The following is a 20070-nucleotide window of genomic DNA, read 5'->3' as shown; positions in this document are numbered from 1 at the left end:
TGCTATTCAACTCAGTACAGTCCTCTAATTGGGTAACAAAAAATGTCATGCAGACACATTTTATTGTGGCCTCATCTCCCCTCAGGGGTCTCCCCACATACATTTCCTGAATCTATAGGAAATTCACATTGAGAGTGAGGATGAAACCCCCAGCTGACATTCAGTTTCCTCACCCTGATGTTTGGCTATTTTTCCCTTCCTGTCCTACATTTCCCAACACTTAGTAGAACGTAACATACAACTCATTCAGGCTCCCACATATCCCAGTTCCTCAGAAGAATTTATTTTTTGGTAGGGGAAACAATTGTATTTAATCTGATAACCCAGACCAGGATATGATGATAAATTCTTTTACTCCTTTAAGAGTAATAGAAATGATAAATACTCATTTTAAGAGGCATCTTCTAGAGCTGCATTAATTTTAATCAAAGGCAGGCCTCTGAGAGTCAGCATGGCAATGGTGGCTAGGGAAGACACTTTGGAGCAGATGGGAATTTTAGCCTTTCTGATCCTGCCAGGTAACTGGTTTCCTACTTTGTCTGCATTTACAGTGGCCCTGTTTGCCAACAGCTTGTTTGCATGTGGGTTTGCATAATACTTCTTACAAAGAAAGGTTCTCTGGCATCATGAGAATAATATGGGTTGGAGACTATTCACCATGAATAAGTTATACTTTTTTATATATTTCATCCTTTGAATTTTTATCTTCAGGAGATTTCATTATATGATTTTTAATGCTAACATGAGATAAAAATACCATTTTGTAGTTGTTGGATCAATAAGGTTCTTGGAAAAGAACAGTTGTTGAATGTCAAAGGGAAAAGTTTATTTCATTAGCTAGCTCTGGAGCTGTTATTTCACAAGTATTGATATTTAAGTGGGTCCTAAATGGAAAAAAGCCATAGCAGGGAGCCATCTGAATACAGATTGAAAACATCAAAGTATATAACTATTATTCTTCTGATTTAAAGAAAGATCAGGTTGGATAAAGGTTTTCCAGCTACTCCTCTGGTTAAAATATGTTTCAGTTTCAGCCAGTCTTTACTGTGCTAATTGGAACTATATGTACACAAACATTCTTGTCCATACAGCTCTTCCTACTCCCTTGTTCCTTAAGGAGAATAGGTGTTAATTTTATAATATAAAAAGGAGGATACAAAGAATTGGATTTGCTAGGTCCTGGCTTATACAAATGAAATTTCCACTGAACAGAAGAAAGATCTGGCCAAACTCCAGAATCAAAGATTTGTTCATCTGGAGGAATGTCATGCATCCAACTTCCACCCCTGATGCTTGGGTAGCTGATGATGTTATATAAACACTCACCAACACAAGGAACAGTGGTGTGGGGATTCATGGGTAAAGGCCAAATTAGCAGCTTTGTGCTTTCCATTTTAAGGTTGAATTCATACACAGCTGATAACATTCAAATCTCATCTCATGTAATGAGAGCAGAGAAAATGAATTGTTGTTGCTTTAAGGAGGACACTGTTTCATTTAGTGAATGCAAATCTTTTGGCTAATACAGCTCAAGATTCTGCTAATGGAAAACAGTGTGTTATGCTTTGGCATTTGCATTGACGTGCACAATATCAGAGCATACTAGGAGCATATATTTTATTTTGTTTCAAATAACTGTTTCATGGACAGACTTAAAACAAAGTACATACAACAGGAATGTCAAAAACTTCAGATGGCAATTTCTAGTAGGGAATAGTCACAAATAAAAACAAGTGGAACAAGGTACAATATTTTTGCCTTTGTTCATTTGGAAATCAATAGAAATCCTTGAATTTGGTTCTTTTAAAATTTACACATATGAATGAAATGTTGGTTTTAAGTAAAATCTGTATACAGCCAGATTACTGAGACTATTGATTACTACAATAAGATACTGATAATTTGTGGGGTGTTGAAAGAAGTACATAAATTGAGGTTTTGGCATTTTGGACATAGTCATTGTAGTATGCCTATATACTTCATGACTAGAACCTGATTCTGATTGGTCAATGGACATAATAAAAAGTAATAATCAAGTAACAAATATATCTTTCTCTTTTCACATTCCTCCACCCCCTCTCTCCAGAAAAAGAAAAAAACAAGTTGAGTGTATTTTTGTTGGCCTCTAATAATTCAAGAAATATTTATTGAATATGACTATGTCTTAGGTGCTGGTAATATAGTGATGAACAGGGCTGTCACAGAGGAGACGGATGCTCAAACATGCAATTTCAGTATTATGTATCAAGGGACATGACATGGGCAGCTCAGGTTCTGATAGCACACATAGCAGGAACATCTACACTGGACTTGATGGGTCAGAAGGCTTCCTGGGGGAAGTTGTATCTCAAATGGACCAAGAAGGATATGCAGTAGTTAAGCCACATGAAGATAGGTTAGCATATAGGAAGGAGTTCTGGGAAGAAAGGACAGAGAGAAGAAAGAACATGATAGGTTAAAAACCTAAAGTAAAATGTCACCGTGTGGGGGGATCAGAAGTGATGGAATAGAGGTTGGGAGGGGAGGCCAGGTACTAAAAGGCCTTGTGCACCACTTGAAGAAATTAAAACTTGAGTGAAGTAGTTAGAAGGTTCTTACAGTCATCTATTTTAAGGCTGCATCTTGATTATAAGTGATGGTTAGCATTATTGAATGAGATAACTAATTGTTTACTGCTTCTTTTTCCAAAGATTTTAGAAATTTTAGAATGTGTAGAGATCTGAATGTAAGGATTCCTGCATAAATTTCTCTTCGAATTGAGTATGAAAAAAATTTTACCACCAAATGTTTATACACTTTTTATTAGAAAATCAGAACTGGAAAGCTCAGTTATCATGCCTCACAGGAAACTCAAATTCATTTTGTTTTGCATTCCTTCAAGGTGTCAAGTATATGTTCCTTTTAATCTTCCTTGTCATTTATATTTTCTTGTTGAAAAGTGTTTTGGTATTACTAACTGTCCAGAATTTTCTCTAAATGGGTATAAATGTATATATTTTTAAATAGAAACATCACTTGAATTTCCCAGGTTTTTCATTTTTAATCAATAAGTTTAGTTCACACTTGCATAAGGAGAATTCTTTTATCAAGACAGAAATCCAGGCAAAAAGAAAATCACATGTAAGTCTTTGAAATTAAAATATAGCTGGAAGAATAATTGAATAGTTAATTATTGTTCACTGCTGCTGGAATTACTAGTCAATCAATAGCGCAAAAGAATAGGTAGGTAGGTAGGTAGATAGGTAGGTAATAGGTAGGTAAGTAGATAGGTAAATACTTGGATGTATGGATGGATGGATGGATGGTTGGATAGATGAATGATTGGACAGATAGACTGATATACAGATAGCTAGCTGAACTATATATCTTGACCTATATATCTTGAATATCAGTATAATGCTTTTTCCCAATATTTGGGTTCTATGTGTGTGTACATATATGTGTATGTATATACATACATTTGAAATATATATCAAATACATGTTATATTTGGTATATATACATCCAATGTATCAGAGGTTTTTATGCCTTATTTAGTCATACATCATGGATATACAGTCCTCAAAGGATTAGCCTTTAAGTGGCATGCAACAGGTAAAGCAAATCAGCTATTTCCATGCCCTAATAACCTTAAGCCACAAATTTCATCAAGATGACAAAGTGGAAAGGGAGATCTTACTGAATTAACAGGAAAGAGACATAGAGTGGGAGAAGAATTTGTTACCTGGTCCTGACCACCCTCTTTGGACATGAATAGATTTTACTATTTAGCTTCAACATGGGAGCAGCAGTTAGGCAAGATATGAAAAATATGTGAAACTGGACCAAAGATTCCCTAGGATGTTATATATAAGCTTTTAATAGATTTCTGTCAAAATTTGGAAGAAAATTAAGTGATTTAATTTTTTAATTAAATTGAATGCATAGGAAAACATGTCAACTTTACACAACCACACATTTCATGTCTTCAGATAACCTTTGGTAACTTTTTAATATTAACTTGAATATATTACATTTAAATATTATTGTAGACAGTCTTGCAGCAACATAATTAATTCCTTCTCTTCATTAAAATATGTAATAAATTATTCTTTCAACCAATGATTTTAGCCTACCATGACAAGACTATGTTTAAAATTTAAAAACAAATGCCTCTCTCATTCATGTTTATTTTTAAAAGGAACCAGAAAAAGACCCTCTTTTCTGAATGATATATTTCAGAAATGTATAGAGCATTCTTCAGTATTACAGTGATAATTAGAAGGATAGAATTCACCTTATGTTGTCTTATTACACTCTTCTTTTTCCCTTTTATCATACTAAATGCATCCTACTATGGTTAATTTCAAGTCTTTGAATAAGATACAGTCTTACAAAATTAGAAAGGAATTTGACTTCCAATTCATAAACCATCAACATCCCACATGGGAAAGCTTGGAAATCACAGACTAATATTATTCCTTTAATATCCTAAAGAAATAGCATCTGAAAGAGAAGAGTGGGCAGGAGGCAGTGTGATGATAAATTACATCAACCAATATAATTACGTTTAGCCTTCATAGAATGCTTTGCATTTCCAAATGTTTACAAGACATGAAACAAAAATGCTCAATTGCCCAAGAGGTAGATGATGAACCCATTTTCCAAATGGGAAACTGAGGCATTGAGATGTCTATACCACAGGCTGCAAAAATAGTTGAAGAATCAAGATTAGAAGCAGGAAGAGCAGGTTGCTGGTGTATATACATGGCTACCCAAAAGGTGACAGTGGCATGACAGGAATTATGTTGGTCCATCTGCAGCCTGTGCTCCATTTTGCTCTATGACATGTACAGCTGATGGAAGTTTGAAACTTCATTTGAAGTTAACAGCACATCTATTCTCCACTGTGAAACCCATGAGATCAGCATGAGGAATGATTATTTACGATGGCCTCCCCAGACTTAGGATGGAAGGCTAGGTTGAAAATATATAGAATGTATTTCAATAAATGAGATAAAGACATAAAACAAGATGAAAGGACAGCTTATGCAATAATGAAAACTACAACTTCAATATTTCTACTGTTATTCTACAAAGAGATGTTTATGACCACAATTAAAAACAAGTTATTGGGGGTGTCTTGGTGGCTCAGTCAGTTAAGTGTCTGACTCTTGGTTTTGGTTCAGGTCATCATGTCATGGTTTGTGAGTTCAAGCCCTGTGTCCAGCTCTGCACTGACAGTATGGAGCCTGCTTGGGATTCTCTCTCTTTCTCCACCTCTCTCTCTGCCCCTCCCTGCTCTCCCTCTCTCTCTCTTTAAAAATAAATAAACTGAAAAAATTATCAAACAATTGAATTTGAAATTTAACTCACATCTTTCTACTGAAGTGAACCTTAATATACATGCTCTTAAACTGGGAGGGAATAAACAGTGTATTTTACTGTGCTTTTGTCTTGAACACATCTCTCTAGAATACAAAAATGTATGCTTATCCACTGCTAATAATTTACCAACGTCTTCAAATATACTAAAACACTAAAGAAAATGTGATTATTTCACTGAGCAGTGGGATTAGCTGAACAAACAACATGACCAGAATGGGGGTACGCTTCATGGAGGATGTTCTGTGGGAGATACAGGAAAATAAACAACCATAGCATTGTTCTTTAGGCTCATGAGAATGACATCCAGGAGTGCTAACCCCACAGTTACTGTGTGAGTACCCAGTACATTAGGGACACACTAATATAGACGACACACAGTGTTATCCAGTTTATTCTTGTGATTGGCGGCCTGTGGTTACCTGTCACGTGGAGGATGACATTGGAAGAGAGAATGCCATTAGAGTTTTGGGCCCGAGCCACATAGAGGCCTGCGTCTGCCTCGCATGCCTTCGGAATGAACACCGAATGTCTTGTCTCCTTGTGTAAAACCTGTAAGTGCCCATCTGCAGACAATTTCTGGCCCTTCTTGTACCTGAAGCAGAGAGTCAGTTTTTAAAGTTAGGATCACTGTATATTCACATCATTTCCAAGATCTAAAAACCATTGCAAACAAACCCATTACCACTGGCAATAGTCTCTAGTACTAGCAGGAACTTTGCAGCTGCCACAAATTCCAATGGGGCTGTTCATTCTTCAAGCAGAGGTTGGCGACTTGTGGCCAGAGAAGTGTGTGATTGAGTCAGACCATGTTTTTAAAAAATTGAATTTTTCAACAACATTTAACAATTGGAATATTGCATATAAAAATCCAGATATCCAACTACTCTTTGAAAAACCCCAGACCATCTGGCCACACAGGGCCACCATTTGCTTATAGCAACAATCACCTAGAGTGTGAAATGGTATGCCTCTCTTTGGCCTGTGTCATTCTTTTAGCTGCTATGGAACAGCAGCCTGTGACTTCTGGGAATCTATGTTGGAGCAAGACTCATCCATCCCATTGTATTCGTGGACCCCACAAGATCCACGTCAGAGTATTAATATGCTGTTTTAGAGAAAGGCACTTATACAGCATTTCCTGGTGAAATGAACTCATTTAATTTCTATGAATTAATTTCATTAGAAGAAAATGATTTCTAATTATGAAAGGCATTTATGTAATTGGATTATTACTGTTAATGACATGTTTTGAAAAGTTTCCTATAAACACAAGCACTTAGCTGCCTCTTTTTATAAAGCAAATAATTTATTTTGTATATTCTAGATTCTTTTCTATTTATTTACACCCATGTTCCTTCACCTAAGAAGTGGTGACAAACCTGAGTCATTTTCTGTTCCCATTGCCTAAGTGATAACTTTGCATTTTTATGAGTGTCCTAAGGATGTATGATTCCAAGACTTTGCCAGTTGTTAATTGAGCAAAACTTAATTGTAAATCCAAAAGCAAGGTATCTTTTCACAATATTGCAATAGTTCTTCAAGAAATACTAACTAAGTTATTTGTTGTGTGGACAAAACCAAGAAACACTGCAGACGACATTTTCTTTGGGGTGAACTGATATTTAATAATGAATTAAATATCTTTCAAATTCATAAATATGAAATTCCTCATCTGTCAAAAACATGCAATTGTAAAAACAACAAAATAAAACAGAAGCACAAACAGCTGCACTGTAGCATAAGTGCAGTTTCTTTTAATGATCTGAGGAACCAAAGTTTTCCCATAGATTCTTCAGATAACCACCTCACACTTCAAGTATCGTCAATGGGCACACACAGTCATCGGAACTGTTAATGTCTACCGAAATATTATGATAAGTAAATGTTACCTTACTTATCTTAGTTGATGAGTATGAATTCAGTCTCACCTATTTGTAACTTTGTCCTCAGATAAATCTACTTAAGAACAAGAATTAATTTTGTTTTTCAAAGATAAAAAAATTTCTAAATGTTTAGAAGTAACCCACGTGTTGAGAAAGTGAGAACTACTTTTTAAAACAACAGTGATTCAAACCCTGTATTCTGCAGTTTACTCTCTATTAAAACAAACACGCTAAAAAATAATGATGTCTCCAGAGGGAAATCCTATGGTTTACAGCTCAGTTATTACACCACCTTTCAAAAATGGGTTTATTACCTGTCACCGGGAGCAACTGTGAAAGAAATATTTTTATTCCATCTCTCATACTGAAGAAATTTATGGAAAGAAATCTTAGTGAAACAAACAAATATCACAAAAGTGGTGTGTGACTCTGTTGGGAAGAGGGAAAAGATGAAATAGGCAAATGAAGGAAAAGAGAAAAACCCACATTCGTATGTTTTTGAATCGAATATGGGATGTTAGACTAAGAAAATGTCATGCTTTTGTAGACATAAACAAGGGGAAAGAATTTCAACCCATAGTCTTCAGAAATGTGGAATGTTAAACTAATACCAGAAAACAAAAACAAACAAAAAAGAACACAGCTAAGTTGCAGTGCTTTTGGAGTTAGTCAACTATTATTTTATGTAGTTACTTTTCTTTCTAGGGGGTTTTAGCCATGCTGGGACTACAGTCAGAGTTGGGGGCCGGTGTGAGGCTGAATCATGCAGATTTGCAGTGTTGCAGAATATTAATCAGCTGTCCCTAAACCTTTCAGTTAGTGCACACAGAATGATTTGCTCAGTCATTCAATGTGTTTGTTTATGACTTGTCATTGTAAGCTACCCACCATGTCAGTGTAGGCTCTGGAAATCCTGTCACTTCAACTTCCAAAGTCACTGGAGAACCTTCCATGACAGTTACATTAGACTGAAGCCTGGAGAAATTAGGTGCCTGGCCAGCAAGGCTGACCACGGTGTTCTTTGCTGATGTACATTTAATCTCCTCTTGGGGGACCGTTTGCCTCTGATAGGCCTGGCTGGAGCCTGATCGAAACCCAAGGCCTGAGAATGCATCCTGGGAAGCATGCAGCCTGTCTTGGGTTTTAGTGACATTGTTATCAGCATGCACTTTCTCCCATGTTTCTAGCAAACTTCCCTGAGCCTGAGGGTGCTGCTGTAAAGCTCTCTCATGCACTTCACTCAGCATGCTCTCTGGATGTTTAGCACTGATTTTGCAGAAGGCAGTACTTTTTTCCAAAATTCCTTGGGAGGTTAATGGGACTTCAGCTTTGAACTGGGGAGAGGGCCTCTGAAAATGACTTGAAAATGTTTCTCTCTTATCATTGTAAGCATCAGCAAAAGCAGCAGGTGGTGGGATGCCAGATTCCTGGGCCTCCCCTGGACAGCTGGCCCCTGTCTGCATCCTGTAGTTGCTCATGGGAAGGCTGCGGGGAGGGCTAGACCACCCCTCCACTTCCATGTCAGCAGGGGCAAGGGGGGAATCAGGGCTTTCCGGGAGTGGAGGCAAGGAGATGTCATCAGGTGAGACACACTCATATTCTTCCCCCGAAAGCATGTCTGGAGGCAGGAGATGGCCTTGGACAGCATCCTCTTTGTCAGAGAGCAGCTGCGTCAGGTGCTGTGGGAGCTGACCCTCTCCTGTTCCATTGACAGTCAAAATATCTTCTACCTGCGCCTTCTCCTTCAACACAGAAAAGCCAAAGCTTTGAGTTAGTCATTGAGTTTTTTTCCAAGTCACAAACTCAACTTCAGACAGACAACCTAAGAAAAGCTACAGTGAATTAGAGCTCGGGGCCCTGACACAAGCGTTACTGAACTTGAAACCATCTGTCTGTTTAAACTGGGCACAGTCCCATCCCATGACTAAGAAATGGGTAAACTGACCTCTAGTCTCTGAATGAAATGTGATAGACCTTATGAAAGAGAGGAGAGAAAGCCCTAGTTTTCATCTCTAATGAAGGGGTTGAATCAGATGAATGTCTTTCAAATCATGATCTGAGGAACCTTCTTCCACCGGCAAATTCTGCTTTGTTTTGTCTACATTCCATGTGAACACGTAGCTCCTAAACATCAGAGGCTCCCTTGTTAGGTGATCCCTCAGACCCTCCTAAGAATAACCCCTCTTTTTTTCCTTAGGAAAGCCATCCTTTATTATTATTATTATTATGGTAAAATATATAACATGAAATTTACCATTTTAACCACTTCTAAGTGCACAGTTCAATGGCATTAAGTACACTCACATTGGTGCAACCATCCATCATCCAGCTCCAGAACTTTTTCATCTTCCCAAACTGAAACTCTTTACCCATTAAACACTGAACTATCCATTCTCCCATCCCCCCAACCACTTCTACTTTCTGTCAGTATGAATTTGACAATTCTAGGCCATATAAAGTCATTTTTAATGACTGGTTTTATTTTCTTAAGCGCCTTATTTTTATTCTCCCGTTGCAAAATATCTACTGAGCACTTATTTCATACTAGGTGCCATGTTAGGCATTGGTGAGATGAAATGAGTAAAAGTAAATACAGTCTCTGCCCTCAGGGAGATAATAGCCCAGTGGGGGAGGTAGATATTAATGGAACAATCACAGGTTACGGTCCTTCACAAGAGAACACAAGATACAAAAGAGGAGTGCCTGCCACTTATCTTTCCGTGCCATGTGCAGGGCAGGTCATGCTAGGAGACTGTGAACAGCAGTACATCACCTCCTGCTTACACTGATCTAGTATTTCTCCCCACTAATCCATGTCCATGTCTGCTTTCAAAAAGAGACTCAAATATCCATCCTTTCTGGCACAAACTCAAAAGAGCATTGACGCTGAAGGGGACCTCATCTATCTCAGCCTGTTGTTTTATATCTACTTCTTCTTTGCCTTTACTCTTTTTGGGTGCATTTTTACTTAAAAATTACTGAGATTTTTCCATTGCCACTGCTTGCACATAAGAAAGTTATGTCTTTCCTTGACTTTGTGTTCTTCATTTTAGCTCATTCACTTTATAAATAATTTTTGAGACGTAAATGTGTTTTCAGGTTGAAGATTAGAAGTAAAAACAGTGTTCCTTCGACTACCCCAGAGACATGACTTATCCTCAGAGAAAGTATAAGCATAGGTTTGGAGAAAGTGGTTTCCTTCAGCCGTTTAGTAGAAGTTTAAACTCTGGGCCTAAAAGCCAGAATTTTTATTTTTATTATTTTTTTAAGTTTATTTATTTATTTTGAGAGAGAGAGAGAGAGAGAGAGAGAGAATGAGCAGGGGAGGGGCAGAGAGTGGGGGAGAGAGAGAATCCCAAGCAGGCTTCCTGTAGTCAGCACAGAGTGCAATGCAGGGCTCAAATTCACGAACAGTGATATCATGACCTGAGCTGAAATCAAGAGTCAGATGCTTACCCAACTAAGCCACCTAGGCGCCCCAAAGCCAGAAGTTTTTTAAAGTCCTTCTCATTAAAAAAAAAACCAAAAACTAAATAAACACATATCCAGTAGGAAATGTCCCTCCTTCTTTTGATTTTCCTACATCGGCTTAGCTCTGCATTTATTTTCCTTTTCATAGGGACTTTGGTCCAACTTCCTGTTCAGTATAGGCAACTTCTCTATGACATTCTGGTAGCTTATGTTTGAATACTTTTCCTGAAAGAGTTTTTTCTTTGAATAGAAGTTTATGCTTTACTTGTGTTAAGAATCTTTTCCTATATTTAGCAAAGATATGCCTTCACTCAGTATCCAACAACGGATCTGAACCGGCCTCCTGGAGCGACAAAGATGTCCAATTTCTCTCTTCTTTTAACTGCTCTCTGACTATTTGGAAAATTGGTCTCGCAGTCTGTCAATCTCTTTCTTCTACTAAAACCTCCAGTCTTCTTCTGCCTTGCCTCTAGAACTTTTATCATCAAGGTCACCTTCTGGGAAGCCCCACTCCTACCAGGCATTTGTTGATTTGAGGGTCATCCATGGCCACACAACTTCTTAATGCCTTCTTTGGGTAATGTGTGTCTCTCTAGAGAAGAGTAATGTTTAAGAATTGTCTGAAAATTTGCAACAGGCTTAGGAGAAAAACTTGAATAAAAGTCCAGGCTAGTCTTCTCACTCTTCCCTCCTGCTTGGGGAGGAAATGACTTACTTAACTGCAGGTTTAGACTGAACATGCTCAGCTCTGACTTTTTGAGGCCTCTCCTGTGGATCTGTCTTCTACCAAATGTGTGTATTCATGTTAGATTTAAACTATGAAAAGCCCCTGTACAGAAAGCCTCTGGTTGTCTAGCTGTGCACCCAAGTGTTTAGGTAGGCAAGTCTATCTAAATCAGAGATAAAGTTTTAGGAAACCCACTAGAAAAGTCCAAGCCATATTCTCTAATCCTGCTTTTACTAGTTATTGATTCCTGACTCCCGTGACTCTCTTTCAGTGGTGTCAAACTCAGAGGGGAATCCAAGAATATTATTTTTTTACTCCCTACAATTCCTAAGGTAGAAAAATACTTTCCACAGCAAATAACACTAGCAGATAATTTCTACTGACAATAAGAGAGAATGTTCTGAAATCTTTTCCAGAAACATTTCAACTTATTACTGTTTCCCCTAAATATGTTTATTTCCAGGATTTATTTACTTTCCAGATGGGAACTAATCAATGGAACCAACATCTCCTTGATCTATGTGATATATTTTTATTAAAGTGATTATGTTAGTTCTTTTTGTGTTTTTATAAGAACCATATGTGGCTATTCATACTGAGTTTTTAAAATTTTTTTAAATAATTATTTATTTTTGAGAAAGAGACAGAGAGAGACAGAGAGAGAGACAGAGCATGAGTGGGGGAGGAGCAGAGAGAGAAGGAGACACAGAATCTTAAGCAGACTCCAGGCTCTGAGCTGTCAGCACAGAGCCAATGCGGGGCTCTAACTCATGAGCCATGAGATCATGACCTGAGCTGAAGTTGGACATTTAACCGACTGAGCCACCCAGGTGCCCCAATTCATACTGAGTTTTTAATCAGCCAAAATTTTCTACCTCTTCTATTAATGCCATTGATAAAAATGTTGAACACTGCAGAGTTTAGAACAAAGTCAGATGTCTCCCCAAGGCAAGGCAAACTATCTTCCAGGTTAACACTGTTGAACTACCTAAGATTCTTGGAACAATTATAATCTAATCAAACTCTTATTCAGTTCACGTACTTACACTTACCTTAAGAAAGAGATCATAAATATGTTTATCAAATGACTTTTTGAAGTCAGAATAATTTGCTTATGACACTAATCTAGAATTATCCATTAAATAGTCATCTCACAAAGCAAAAGCAAAATAAGGTGAATTTAATATAAGTTTTTCTGAGTCAATCCATGTAGGCTCTTGGCATTTTTGCCTTTATTCTCAAAGGCAAATAAGCTTTTCATTTTTAAGTCATTATGGAATTTTACAAAACTTCTTTTATTAATTAATTTCTAAAACTCAAGTATAATTAACATATAGTATTCTATTAGTTTCAGGTGTACAATAAGTGATTCAACAATTCTATATATTACTCAGTGCTCATCACAATTAAGTGTGCTGCTAATCCCCTTCACCTATTTAAATCTCACTGAGTTACAGTTTTCTGGGTCTACCAGTTTCCTTTATGAAAATGGTTTTCAAACATTCACATATACTATTTTTTTTAACATTTCCCCACCATAAAATCATTTTGCTATTAGTAGAGGGAAAAAGTGTGTGTGTGTGTGTGTGTGTGTGTGTGTGTGTGTGTGTGTGTGTTTCCAGAAAGGGGTATTTCCAGACAGAGCATATTTGCATCAATTTAATAAGTTCTGGCAGAATGGCTGGGAAGCTGATCTAATTCACCACAACACTGCTCACTCTCAACTTGTTTCTCTTATATCCTTGGCTGCTGTTTGTTTTTTTGTTGATTCCTTTTTCTTCCCCAACCTTCTAATTACATGGATAGTGTGTGATCTTGTCTTAAGTTCTCTAATCTTCTCTTTATACTTTTCCCCTCAAAGATCTCACCCACTTTCATGTCTAATGATCAATTAACTTTTAATTAATCCTAAATCTGTGGCCTCAGTTCTTATATCTGTCACAATTTCTAAACTTTCATTTCCACTGATAGCTATAACCACTTGGATTTACAACCATTGCCATGTAGGCAAACAAAGTGAGTGTTTGGAATAGAGAATATAATAATATTCTACATCCCTTGAAGTAAGTGTGTAGCACAAATTCTCAAAGTACACACAGTGGGGAGCCATCTATATGGTAAATTTAAGGGAACATCAGAAGACTTTACCTTTCCAAATAGTCCCACAATACTCTTATCCTGGTATAAATAAGATTTAATGAAGGTAAGTAGGAAGTAGAGAAAGAATGATCTTGAACACAGGACTTCTCTATGAAAGACATTTCTGGGGAAGGCTTTTGGAAGGGGCTTTGGGCAGCCAAGGGGTAAGTTGGTAGCATTGCACACTTGGGGTAGACAAAATAAAAGAGATGAGAACAGAAAGATGGTGAAGAACACTTTGTCCCTTTCCCATTTTTTTCCAAAGCAAATGTCTGAAGAACGCCTTTGCCGCCTACCAGGTGATCAGGATTAGAAGAGGGCACAGGGCTGTCCTCACCCAGTTTGATAAGAGTACTCCACTGATTGGTATAAATGTACTTCCATGATGAAAGCAAATTAAAACAACAGTGAGATATCACCTTACACCTTTCAGAATGGCTTGAATAAAAAAGACAAAACATAATAGGTTTTGGGGAGGATGTGGAGAAAAAGGAACCCTCATGCACTGTTGGTGGGAATATAAACTGGTACAGTTACTATGGAAAACAATATGGAGTTTCCTCAAAAAATTAAAAATAGAAATACCATATGATCCAATAATTCCACTACTGGGCATTTACCCAAAGAAAATAAAAACACTAGTTTGAAAAGATTATACATCCCTATGTTTATTGAAACACCATTATTTTTTTTAAATGTTTATTTATTGGGGGCACCTGGGTGGCTCAGTCGGTTGGGCTTCTGACTTCAGCTCAGGTCATGATCTCACTGCTCGTGAGTTCAGGCCCCGCGTCGGGCTCTGTGCTGACAGCTCAGAGCCTGGAGCCTGCTTCAGACTCTGTCTGCCTCTCTCTTTGCCCCTCCCCTGCTTGTGCTCTGTCTCTCTCTCACAAAATATGAAAAATAAAAAAAAACTTCAACAAAAAAATGTTTACTTATTTATTTTGGGAGATAGAGCATGTGGGGAGTGAAGAGAGGGAAAGAAGGGGAGAGAGAGAGAGAGAGAGAGAGAGAGAGAACATCTTATCCCCAGCAGGCTGGCATTTTCAGTGTGGAGCCTGATGCAGGGCTTAAACTTCCAAACCATGAGATCATGACCTGAGCTGATCAAGAGTTGGATGCTTAACCACCTGAGCCACCCAGGTGCCCCTAAAACATTATTTACAAAAGCCAGGATATGAATGTGTCTGTCAATAGATGAATGGATAAAGAAGATGTGATGATATAGATACAGATACAGATACAGATAGATATAGATATACACATACACACACATATACACACAATGGAATATTACGCAGTCATAAAAAATGAGATCTTGCTATTGGGACATTTGGACAGACCTACAGGGTATTTATGCTAAGTGAAATAAGTCAGAGAAAGAAAAATACCACAGGACTTTACTTGTATGTAGAATCTGAAAAATAAGACAAATGAATAAACAAACTACAAGCAGAAACAGACTCAAATACTGAGAACAAACTAATGGTTGCCAGAGGGGGATGGACAAAATAGGTGAAAGGGAATGAGAAGTACACACTTCCAGCTAAGTCATGAGGATAAAAGGTACAGCATAGGGAATATGACCAACGGTGTCGTAATAGCACTGTGTGGTGACCGATGGTAGCTACAGCTATGGTGAGCATAGCATAAGGTATAGACCTGTCGAATAACTATGTTACATACCTGAAACTAATATAACATTGTGTGTCAATTAAACTTGAATTTATAAAAATAATAAATTATAAGGCAAATGATAACAAGTACTTACAATAGATATTTTTGATGTTGCCACCTGTAATTAAGCAAGCATTAACACTATATGCCATTTTTTCTTCTTTTTTGCAGTTATGTACTTTATTCAAGCAGGTGAATCCAGACAACTTTCTCCGTGAGGTGAGACAGTATCCATTAACCTGTGGGTCTTATGATCTCTTCCATCTGAGCAACTGTTCTCCCATATTAGTCTGGTTCTAAGACTGTGGGGAAAGTTAAGTAACTGGTTCTTAAATTTTTAAATTGTCATTTCTATGATATGTTATCTCCAAACTAGACCCTGAGATAATGTATGTATATTGAGGGGAACTTTGAAAACATAAATTTGTTTTATATTTCTTGCTCTTCTTGGGGTGCAACCACAGAACACCATTGTGCAGTGGGGATTGATGCCTTCACTGCCTGTGTGTCCCTGACTCTGAGTCATACAGGATTGAATTCTTTTACTTCCCTGCAAAAATGAATGATTCTATTTAAGTATGTAGTTTAAATGAGCTCAGTTCAGAGTAGGCTCCCAAATTCCCTGCTTTTGTTGGCAGTATCTTTAACCTATGAGAATTAACTAATATACCTGAGTCTTAAACTGGCAACATCATTTTCTGGCTATGATTTCCTTTGTGGCCCAGGAAAACCCTTAACTTACAGATCTATCTCATAGAATTAAAAGTCCTTATTAATACCAAAAAAAAGTACTTCCATGCTATTGCTTTATTAATCATCATGTAAACAGATGAAGGGGAAGAGTGAGGGAACAGGTTGGCAGGGGAATCTGCAGTGTCATTACAAAGCAGCTTATTTACACAGAGCCGTTCCTTAGAGCTCACTTTCGGTCTTACAGAAAAAGTTAACGTGTCTGAAATTCAGGAGAATGGCACTGCCTGCCCAATGCCGACACTACTTTCTATGATTCTTGGAGGGCAAAATATTTTATCTCTTTTAGTCTCAGTTTCCTCAACTATAAAATGAGATTTGATCAGATGATTGTTAAATCCCTTGTAGCACTTGAATTCTATAACTCTAAATGTGGGCATTGTAAGCCTGCATCCTCTACTGAATAGTTCTGTGGTTTTGGGGGAGTCTCTTAATATTCTGGGTGTCTGTTTAACCTTAGGAGTTTTCAAATATTACTATGGGTTTGGCTTTGGTGCTTACCTTGGAGGGAAGACACTATCTCTAATCTGTTAGCAGTGCAACGGGCACTGCATTTACTAAATTGCCTAATTCCACCTGCTGCATTTTGGGGTTAGAAAAATGAGAAGCACTTTATTATCACCAAGAGAAAATCCTGTGATGAGTATATTATTGTAATAGTCTGGTAGAATTGTTCTCTTTACTTTTTTTAAGTTTTTATTTAAATTCCAGTTAGTTAATATGTAATGTAATATTAGTTTTAAGTATAAAATATAGTGATTCAACAGTTCCATACAATACCTGGTCCTCATCACAACAAATGCTCCCCTTAATCCCCATTACCTATTTAACCCATTCCCCTCCCCTCTGGTAATCATTAGTTTGTTTGTTCTCTGTAGTTAAGAGTCAGTTTCTTGGTTTGCCTCTCTCTCCCTCTTTTTTTCCTTTGCTCATTTGTTTTGTTCCTTAAATTCCACATGAGTAAAATCATATGGTGTCTGTCTTTCTCTGACTAACTTATTTCACTTAGTATAATACCCTCTTGTTCCATCCATGTCCTTGCAAATGGTATGATTTCATTATTTTTTATGGCTGAATAATATTCCATTGTGTGTGTGTGTGTGTGTGTGTGTGTGTGTATGGACACACCACATCTTCTTTATCCATTCATCAGTTGATGGACATATTTGGGCTGTTTTAATAATTTGGCTATTGTAGATAATGCTGCTATAAACATTGAGGTGCATGTATCCCTTTGAATTAGTATTTTTGTATAGTTTGAGTAAATACTTAGTAGTACAATTGCTGGATTGTAGGGTAGTTCTATTTTTGACTTTCTGAGGAAGCTCCATACTGTTTCCAGAGTTGCTGCACCAGTTTGTATTCCCACCAATAGTGTAAAAGGGTTCCTCTTTCTCCACATCTTCACTAACACAGGTATCTTCTGTTGTGTTTAGCCATTCTGACAGGTGTGAGGTGATATGTCATTATAGTTTTGATTTGTATTTCCCTGATGACTGGTGATGTTGAGCATCTTTTCATGTGTGTGCTGGCCATTTGTATGCCTTTTGAAAAATGTCTTTTCATGTGTTGTGCCCAATTCTTAACTGGATTATTTGTTTTGGGGGATGTTGAGTTTGGTAAGTTCTTTATAGATTTTGGATACAAACCCTTCAACAGGTATGTCATTTGCAAATAGCTTCTCCCATTCTGTTGGCTGTCTTTTAGTTTTGTTGATTGTTCCCCTCACTGTGTAGAAGTTTTTTATTTTGATGAAGTCCCAATAGTTTATTTTTGCTTTTTTTACTTGCCTCAGGAAACATGTCTAGAAAGAAGTTGCTATAGCCGATGTCAAGGAGGTTACTGCATATTCTCCTCTAGGATGTTTATGTCTTCATGTATTACATTTCAAATTTATTTTTGTGTATGGTGTAAGAAAGTGGTCTAGTTTCATTCTTCTACATGTTGCTCTCCAGTTTTACCAACACCATTTGTTGAAGAGACTGTATTTTTTCTCACTGGATATTCTTTCCTGCTTTGTTGAAGATTAATTGACTATATACTTGTGGGTTCATTTCTGGGTCCTCAGGGCTGTACTATTGACCTGTGTGTCTTTTTTTGTGCCAGTAATGTACTGTTTTGGACTACTACACTTCGGTAATATAACTTGAAGTCTGGAATTGTGATGCCTCCAGCTTTGCTTTTCTTTTGCAAAGTTGCTTTGACTATTTGGCTATTGTAAAACTTTAACAATATTTATTCTTCCAATCTATGAGCACAGAATATCTTTCCATTCCTTTGTATCATTTTCCATTTCTTTCATCAGTGTTTTATAGTTTTGAGAGTATAGGTCTTTTACCTCTTTAGTAAGGTTTATTCCTAACCAAATTGTTTTTGGTGCAATTGTAAATGGGATTGATTTCTTAATTTCTATTTCTGCTGCTTCATTATTGGTGTATAGAAATGCAGCAGATTTTTGTGTGTTGATTTTGTATCCTACAACTTTACTGAATTCATTATGAATTCTAGTAATTTTTTGGTAGAGTCTTTTGAGTTTGCTATATAGAGTATCATGTCATCTGCAAATAGTGAAAATTTTACTTCTTCCTTGCTGATTTGAATACCTTTCATTTCTTTTTGTTGTATGATTGCTGAGGCTAGGACTTCCAGTACTTGTTAAATAACAGTGGTGAGTGTGGATATCCCTGTTTTGTTCCTTCACTTTTATACTAAATAACAGATGATCTATCACCTTTTAATTTATATTAAAATAAAACCAATTTCTCAATGAAAATAAATCTTGATTTTTTATTTAAAACCATCTGTTCATTTAATTTTTCTTCTAAGAAAAATAAATAAAAGCAATAAAATAAATGAATTAAAAGCAAAGCAATAAATTGCTTGCTTTGGTAACAATAACCTTCACTTTAAGTCTTAATAAATGTGGGTTGGTTGGCAGTGCAGACAAATGTGCAGAATTTAAAAGATAAGAGGAATTTAGTATCTCTTAGAAACTTAGTTAAGAAGATGAGATGCACAGTGGTGCCCGGGTGGCTCAGTCAGTTAAGTGTCTGACTTCGGCTCAGGTCATGATCTTGTGATTTGTGAGTTCAAGCCCTACTTTGGGCTCTGTGCTGACAGCTCAGAGCCGAGAGCCTGTTTCAAAGTCTGTATCTCCCTCTCTTTCTGCTCTTCCTCTACTTGTACTGTGTCTGGCTCTCTCAAAAATAAACATTAAACTTTTTTGTTAATAAAAAAAAGATGTGATGAACAAAAATAAATTCAAAATGGATGAAAGACCTAAATGTGAGACAGGAAACCATCAAGATCCTATAGGAGAAAATAGGCAGCAACCTCTTTGACCTAGGTTGCAGAAACTTCTTACTTGACATATCTCTAAAGGCAAGAGAAATAAAAGCAAAAAATGAACTGTTGGGACCTCATCAAGGTAATAAGCTATGGCACAGCAAAGGAAACAATCAACAAAACCAAAAGGCAACTGGTGGAATGGGAGAAGATATTTGCAAACGACATATCCAATAAAGGGTTGTCCAAAATCTATAAAGAACTTACCAAACTCAACACCCAAAACAAATAATCCAGTAGAAATGGGCAGAAGACATGAATAGACACTTTTCCAAAGAAGACAGCCAGATGGTCAACAGACACATGAAAAGATGCTCAACATTGCTCACCATCAGGGAAATACAAATCAAAACCACAATGAGATACCACCTCACACTGGTCAGAGTGGCTAAAATTAACTCAGGAAACAACAGATGTTGGTGAGGATGTGGAGAAAGGGGAACCCTATTGCACTGTTGGTGGGAATGCAAGCTGGTGCAGCCAGTCTGGAAAATAGTGTGGAGGCTCCTCAAAAAATTAAAAATAGAAATACCTTAAAGCAAGCAATTGTACTACTAGGAAGTTATCACAAGGATACAAAAATGCTGTTTTGAAGGGGCATGTGTACATGCACCCCAATGTTTATAGCAGCACTTTCAACAATAGCCAAATTATGGAAAAGCCCAAATGTCCATTAACTGATGAATGGATTAAGAAAATGTGGTATGTATA

At 37.1% G+C, this 20070-nt stretch overlaps 1 protein-coding gene across 6 annotated transcripts in view; it reads right to left on the bottom strand.

The window, feature by feature from the left end:
* Positions 1–1603: 1603 nt before the first annotated feature.
* The window catches only part of CCDC141 (coiled-coil domain containing 141), a 205257-nt gene continuing 186790 nt past the window's right edge, over positions 1604–20070 (bottom strand). For 5 of the 6 annotated variants that reach the window (XM_019460899.2, XM_019460909.2, XM_019460917.2 and 2 more), the window contains 2 exons: positions 8139–8992; positions 1604–5959 (listed from right to left, as the gene is read on the bottom strand). In XM_019460899.2, the coding sequence (XP_019316444.1) occupies positions 5692–5959; positions 8139–8992 (1122 nt within the window). In that variant the 3' untranslated portion in view covers positions 1604–5691. Of the gene's footprint in view, positions 5960–7101; positions 8993–20070 lie in introns of those variants that run through there. The other variant, XM_053907289.1, reaches the window with a different exon arrangement.

Source organism: Panthera pardus, unplaced genomic scaffold, assembly GCF_024362965.1.
Source record: "Panthera pardus isolate Hobbes unplaced genomic scaffold, ASM2436296v1 HiC_scaffold_10, whole genome shotgun sequence".
NCBI classification, from domain to species: Eukaryota; Metazoa; Chordata; class Mammalia; order Carnivora; family Felidae; genus Panthera; species Panthera pardus.
The sequence above is the reverse complement of the archived record's forward strand: the minus strand, read 5'-3'. Positions and strand labels throughout refer to the sequence as shown.